General features: G+C 40.0%; 1 protein-coding gene across 1 annotated transcript; it reads left to right on the forward strand.

The window, feature by feature from the left end:
- The first annotated feature begins 314 nt into the window (after positions 1 to 314).
- On the forward strand, positions 315 to 1268 carry LOC119805991 (olfactory receptor 52M1). The gene has a single exon (XM_038317773.1). It carries the CDS (start codon positions 315 to 317, stop codon positions 1266 to 1268), a length of 954 nt encoding a protein of 317 aa, XP_038173701.1.
- Positions 1269 to 7657: the final 6389 nt, after the last annotated feature.

The following is a 7657-nucleotide window of genomic DNA, read 5'->3' on the forward strand; positions in this document are numbered from 1 at the left end:
ATTGAGTTCACTCTTGCTCAGGGTAATTCATTTATTGATGTAAAATATCACTCATTGAGGATTATACTATAAAAAATCATCCATTCATTTAAACACAGATTTTTGATTATGCTTGTTAAATTTACATGGATACTTTAATGCAACATGAAATTTAATGTAGTATGAAATGTTACAGTTTCTTCTAAAAGTTGTGTATCATTGTATATTTTATTGTATTTATTATATGGCCAAGAATACTGTTGTTTTTTTTTCTTTCCAGGGGAAAATGTGTTGCTGCATTTGGGGACATGAATGAGATTTATTTATAAATAGCAATGCCCTCTTTTCACGATGCCTGCTCAGTGCCCAGCTCTTTCTGGCTCACCGGAATCCCAGGGTTGGAGTCCCTGCACATCTGGCTCTCCATCCCCTTCGGCTCTATGTACTTGGTGGCCGTGGTGGGGAACATCAGCATCTTAGCTATGGTAAGGGTAGAACGCAGCCTGCACCAGCCCATGTACTTCTTTCTGTGCATGCTGGCTGTCATCGACCTGGTTCTGTCTACTTCCACTATTCCCAAACTCCTGGCCATCTTCTGGTTTGGTGCTGGCGGCATTAGCCTGGATGCCTGCTTATGCCAAATGTTTCTTATCCATTGCTTTGCTACTGTTGAGTCAGGCATCTTCCTTGCCATGGCTTTTGACCGATATGTAGCCATCTGCAACCCACTGCGTCACAGCATGGTGCTCACTCAGGCCGTGGTGGGTCGTTTGGGGCTGGCTGCCCTCCTCCGAGGAGTTCTTTACATTGGACCTCTACCGATTATGATCCGCCTGCGACTGCCTTTTTATAAAACCCAAGTCATCTCTCACTCCTACTGTGAGCACATGGCTGTGGTTGCCTTGACCTGTGGTGACAGCAGAGTCAATAATGTCTATGGGTTGAGCATTGGCTTTCTGGTGTTGATTCTGGATTCAGTGGCCATTGCTGCCTCCTACGTAATGATTTTTAGAGCTGTGATGGGGCTGGCCACTCCCGAGGCCAGGCTTAAAACCCTGGGGACATGCGGCTCTCATACCTGTGCCATTCTCATTTTCTATATTCCCATTGCTGTTTCTTCCCTCATTCACCGGTTTGGTCACCGCGTGCCTCCGCCAATCCACACGCTACTGGCCAACTTCTACCTCCTCATTCCCCCGATCCTTAATCCGGTTGTCTATGCTGTTCGTACCAAGCAGATCCGAGACAGGCTTCTTCAGATCCTAAAGACAGGAATTAAGATCAGGTGACTGCAGTTTCCTCTTCTCTCTCAAGTAAGTCCCTGGAGAAGAAAGCATTCAAATATAGAGAAGAAAGCATTCAAATATGGACTCCCATTCTGGGAAACCCAGTCTGGGCTGCGGGGCTGCGTTTGTAGTCCAGGAGGAGTGCACAATTCTGAAATGTCTGTTTATGACTGGAGGATGTTTGAATTGCAGAGAAGGTAAATCCACAATGATGTTGACACCAGCAGCGAATAAATAGCACTTTAAAAAGTCCCACACTTTCCACACAATTCTTATAAAATAAACATCTCCCAGATGTTATGAGGTATTATTGCTCACATTTTATGTATAAGGAAAAAGGAAAAAATGCTTTATAATCCACATATAAAATGACTTAGACATTCTAGCTCAGTATTTGATTGGAATTTATAAAACACTTTTGTGTCATTACTAGCTCTTTGTATTTAATTTGTTTTCTAAACATACTTTCATAAGTACCTTTGAAAATCTTGCTCATTTCAAAGTCACCATAGTTACAAAAATATTTCCTGAGTTAACTGTTGCTAAAACAGATTTTAATAATAGAGAGAACACGGTGTTTTGGAAGACCGAACTGTATACACAACTGGGTGCAGACACCACTTAGGAAACAGAGCACGGGTTGACAAAAGCTATTAGATTAATGAGAAAATGACTGTATTTGCCAATTGCCTTTGTGGTTCTTGCTCTGGGTCTGAAGTACATGAGGTTTCAAGGAAGAGAAACTGTCCTTTCCCAGTCAAATCCCCCCACCCTGAGCCCTGATCCACCCGTGGGATTTCTGTCCAAGAGGGATCAGTTTAAAATAAAGTTGCAATTTATGAACATACTGTTTCTGAACTTGCGGGTTTTATTAGCTTGGCTCATAGAAAATAGTATGTATGGATCGTGTTTTTGTCAACTCGACACAATCTGGAGTCCCTTAAGAAGAGGGAGCATTACTTGAGAAAATGCTTCAGATGACAAGCCTGTGGACATTTTCTTAAAATTAATGACAGATATGGGAGGACCAGCCCATTGTGAGCATTTGCCATTCCTGGGAGGGTGGTCCTGAGTTGTATAGGAGAGCAGGCTAGTAAGCAGCATTCCTCCATGGCCCCTGTATAGGCCTTTTCTTCCTCTACATTTAAAAAGCCTCTAAATCAATCAAAAATCCCTAATGAAGCATCGCTATTTCAGTAACACTCCAGGGTAGGCCCTATTCCCAGGAGTAGAAAAGTGAACTAGTTCTTTTGTGTGTACTTTCTGTTTTGGTTTTGTTGTGGTTTTTGTTGTTTGCTTTGACTTTTTGCTTTTTGTATTATGAGAGAGAGAGAGAGAGAGAGAGAGAGAGAGAGAGAGAGAGAGAGAGAGAGAGAGAGGATGGAAAGCAGGGGAAGGAGAGTGTTGTGGAATAATCTTTGTGTGCCTTGTGAAGATGTGTCTTTATCAAGGTACTGAATGGCCAACAGCTAGGCAGGAAGAGATTGGGTGGAGAGAAAGGAAGAGGAGGTTAATGGAGATGCAGGAGAGACACCGGAGGACACTGAGAGGAAACAGGAGGTACAAGATGGAAGAGAGGTAAAAGGCCAAGAAACAAATGTAGATGAATATAAATGTGTTTATTTAAGTTATAAGAGCTAGTGGGGCAAACCTAAGCTAAAGGCCAAGCTTTCATAATTAATAATAAGTCTCTACGTTGATTTTTATGAGCTGGCTGACTACATAGGGTGTTCAATGTCTGGCCATGTATATCCACATAAGGACTAAGAAAGTTTAAAGAAAAAAATTCAGAACTTGGAGTCAAACATGGCTTCCTAGTGATCATGGGTAGGCTCAGTGGTATACAGAGACTTGGCTACCAGCTACTACCTGTGGCCTGGAGCCAGCGGCCATTACCATGTGCCAGCACCAGGTGCTAAGCTGAGCCACACAGCAGCAGACATAACAGTTTAAGATTTGTCTCATGTGATCAGAGAACACTGCAGCGGCTCAGTAAAGACAGATCCAGAAGGAAAAAGAACCTTTAAACAGGTTACAGTGTGTTTTAAAAATGTGCATATGTTTAAAAAAGAAAAGAAAATGTGTATAGAGAGCCATAGAAAAAGTAGTTTATAAATAATAAGATAGTCTTTAAAGAGAGAATAAAATAGTATAAAAACGATAAGTCATGGAACGATAGAAAATACATAGAAAGTATGGATCCTATATGGTGTCTTGTTGACTTTAAATTTTTTGATTTCTGATGAGCAACAAAAACTGAGAGACACTGGAGAGAAGAGGAACTGTTGAATTAAAGCAGCCTAGATACGTTAGGAATGCCTTAACCTTAAAGTGGAATTCAAAATTGTGTTGCATTAGAGAAGAGGCTATGCTTTTGTTTCTATAGCAAACAAAAGGCTGTGGATTCATTCAAGGTTAAAGAGAATCAGGTTTGATAGGTGGAGACCTCCTGAAAATCTTGACTACAAATATGAAGAAATAAACCTAAAAAAAATTCCAAAACAAACTACAAGAGCGATGGTGTATATTTACCTGCTCAGATATAAAACAAAAGATTTTCTTCGGCCAGCAGTGTACAACACTTGTAACATGCTTGTGTTAATACAGACATGTATGCTACCTTTGAAAGTCTGTGTGTTTTTAGAGCAAGGGGACCAGACACAAATGGAAACAGGTGGCCCAGGTGGCCCAGCCTCTCAGATGCCTCTGTTGCAGTTTCCTCAGAGTTCTGCATCCAGAACAGCTTCAAAGTTGTTGCCTGAGATGGTCCAGCCTCACAGACTATTCCACCCAGGACTACAGATAGACCTTGTGCTTTCCTGTTGCACAAAGGCTGAGCAACAAATATTATCGCTAGGTTTCCCAGGACTTGACCATTTCTTTTACATTTTCCAATTTTGTGGCATACAGGCTTTTGTAGTAAGATCTAATGATTCTCTGAATTTCCTCTGTGTCTGTGGTTATGTCCCCCTTTTCATTTCTGATCTTATTAATTTGTGTGTTCTCTCTCTGCCGTTTGATTTCTTTAGATAGGGGTTTGTCAATTTTGTTGATTTTCTCCAAGAACCAGCTTCTTGTTTCATTGATTCTTTGGATTGTTTTCTGTGTTTCTATTTTGTTGATTTCTGCCCTCAGTTTGATTATTTCCAGTCTTCTACTCCTCCTAGGTGAGTCTGCTTCTTTTTTTTCTAGAGCTTTCAGGTGTACTTCTAAGTCTCCAATGAGTGCTTTCTCCGTTTTCTTTAAGTGGGCACTTAGTGCTATGAATTTTCCTCTTAGCACTGCTTTCATAGTGTCCCATAGGTTGAGTATGTTGTGTCTTTATTTTCATTAAATTCAAGGAAGACTTTAATTTCTTTCTTTATTTCTTCCCTGACCCAGGGGTGGTTCAGTAGTTGAGTGTTCAGTTTCCATGAGTTTGTAGGCTTTCTGGAGGTAGCATTGTTGTTGAATTCTAATTTTAATCCATGGTGATCCGATAAGACACAGGTGGTTACTAATTTTTTTTTGTAACTGTGGAAGTTTGCTTTGTTACCGAGTATGTGGTCAATTTTCGAAAAGGCTCCATGAGCCGCAGAGAAGAAGGTATATTCTTTCCTATTTGGGTGGAATGTTCTATAGGTGTCTGTTAAGTCCATTTGGTTCATTACCTCCATTAAGTCTTTTAATTCTCTGTTAGGCTTCTGTCTGACTGACCTGTCCATTGGTGAGAGAGGAGTGTTGAAGTCTCCTACTATTAGTGTGTGTGTGGTTTGATAGCTGCCTTGAGTTCTAGTAATGTTTCTTTTACATAAGTGGGTGCTTTTATATTGGGGGCATAGATATTCAGGAGTGAGACTTCATTCTGATGGATTTTTCCTGTTATGAGTATAAAATGTCCCTTTCTATCTCTTCTGATTGATTTTAGTTTGAAGTCAATCTTCTTAGAAATTAGTATGGCCACACCTGCTTGTTTCTTAGGTCTGTTTGCTTGATAAACCTTTTCCCAACCCTTTACTCTGAGTAGATGTCTGTCTTTGTGGTTGAGGTGTGTTTCTTGTAAACAGCAGAATGTTGGATCCAATCTCTTAGCCTGTGCCTTTTTATAGGTGAATTGAGTCCATTGATATTAAGTGATATTAATGACCAGTGGATGTTAACTCCGGTTGTCATTTTTTATTTTTTGGTAGAAGAGATTGTATGTCTCCCTTCTTTGAGATGTGCTGGTGAAGGGTGGCTAGATGCCTGAGTTATTGTGGGCATTGTTGGACTCCTTGGTTTGTGATTTTCCTTCTATTACTTTCTATAAGGCTGGATTTGTGGCTACATATTGTTTAAATTTGTTTTTATCCTGGAAAATTTTGTTTTCTCCATTTATAGTGAATTAAAGCTTGCCTGGTATAGTAGTCTGGGCTTGCATCCATGGTTTCTTAGTTTCTGCAGTACATCTATCCAGGACCTTCTGGCTTTCACGGTTTCCATAGAGAAGTCAGGTGTACGTCGGATAGGTTTACCTTCATAAGTTACTTGACCTTTTTCCTTTGCAGCTCTTAATATTCTTTCTTTATTCTGTATGTTTTGTGTTTTGATTATTATATGGCGAGGGGATTTTTTTTGATCCAGTCTATTCGGTGTTCTGTATGCTTCTTGAACCTTCGTAGAAATATCTTTCTTTAGATTGGGAAAGTTTTCTTCTATAATTTTATTAAATATATTTTCTGGACTGTTGAATTGTACTTCTCCTTCTTCTACCCCTATTATTCTTAGGTTTGGTCTTTTTATTGTGTCCCAGATTTCCTGAATGTTTTGTGATGAGAATTTGTTGAATTTGCTGCTTTCTTTGATCAGTGCATTTATTTTCTCTATGGTATCTTCAGAATCAGAGATTCTTTCTTCTATCTCTTGTATTCTGTTGGTTATGCTTATTTCTGTAGTCTCTATTCGTTTACCTAGATTTTCCATATCCAGCCAGCCCTCGGTTTGTGTTTTCTTCCTTGCCTCCATTTCAGTTTTCAAGTCTTGAACTGTTTCCATTATCTGTTTGATTGTTTTTCCTTGGTTTCCTAGGATATCATTTACGGGTTTACTCAGTTCTTCAAACTTTTTGTTATTCTTCTCATCCATTTCTTTAAGGGAGTTTTTCACCTCCTGTTTAAGGGCCTCTATCACTTTCAAAAAGTCCAGGTTTTCTACTTCTTCTTGATTGAGGTGTTCAGATCCTCCTGTTGTAAGATTGCTGGGTTCTGGTGTTTTCTTGTTGTTTTTCAGATTGTTGGAGGCATTCTTGCATTGGCGCCTGCCCATCTCTTCTTCCAAATGCTCCTCTATGGATCTTCTTTTACAGGGTCAGGTGTCCTTGCTTTCCTCCCGGATATATCTTCTGGTGCTGTGATCAGGTGTCCTTGCTTGCCAAGGAGCTCACAGACAAAGGGCCTACCTTGCTGCAGGGAGGCTAATGAAACAAAGAAACTCCTGCCCGCCGGTTGCAGTCCCTATTGGGTCCCAGCACCCCGATCAGTCTGAGCTGGAGATGTTATGAACCCGAAGAGAGGAGGAAGAAGGGAGGGTTTTTCTGGATGCAAACTGAGTGGGGTAGGAAGAGAGAGGCAGTAGCCAGGGAGCATAGCCCCAGCCAGAAGACCAGGAAGTGTAGGGTGATGAGGAGAGGCTATGCTCCATCTCCTCTGTAGTTTTTTTTAAAAATATATTTTCCAAAGTAGACCAAACCAAAATGGTAACAGTTAAGAAGACCACTCTGTATTAATAAAGGGGAAATTCATTTAGGAGATACAATAATTGCACTATATACAATGACTATTGGGCCTCTCAATTTCATAAGATGTTAATCGTCACCTTATGTCACCTGGGTGCTTTCAATGGTCTATTCTCACTTAAACTGAAACAAACAAAGGAACTTCAGAGTTCAACTCTCTCATAGGTCAAATGGGGTCAGGAGTTTCTATAGAACATCCTAGCTGACAGAGTAACCTGCGATTGTGAGCTAAATAATCCTCTGTCAGAACATTCAACTCCAGCAACACTGAATGAAACTAAGATAGGTATCTCTGTACTGCCACAAGTTCTGCCAATGGGCTAAATGCGTGATGGGTCTTCTGGGGGAACTTGGAGAATGAGTGAGAAACAAATCCTCAAAGTGTTCTTGACTAAAGTATAGGCACTTCCATTATTACTATTAATAGTATTTTAGTTCTCATTTGTTGAAAAAAATCATAAAATAGATGTTACAAAACTAAATGAAATTTTATACTGTAATTATGAAGTTTGGGGCTACCCTAGTCTACATAGTGAGTTCTAGGCTACTTGGAACTAATGATAAGACTATATCTTAAAAATCCAACACAAATAAAACAAAAAATGACAAATAAAAATCAATGAGCTACAATATAAGCAGA

Source organism: Arvicola amphibius, chromosome 1 (assembly GCF_903992535.2).
Source record: "Arvicola amphibius chromosome 1, mArvAmp1.2, whole genome shotgun sequence".
Lineage (NCBI taxonomy): Eukaryota > Metazoa > Chordata > Mammalia > Rodentia > Cricetidae > Arvicola > Arvicola amphibius.

Bases quoted from the DNA above. Each gene is read 5' to 3' on its own strand.
- LOC119805991 (XM_038317773.1), top strand. From the start codon at position 315: ATGCCCTCTTTTCACGATGCCTGCTCAGTGCCCAGCTCTTTCTGGCTC.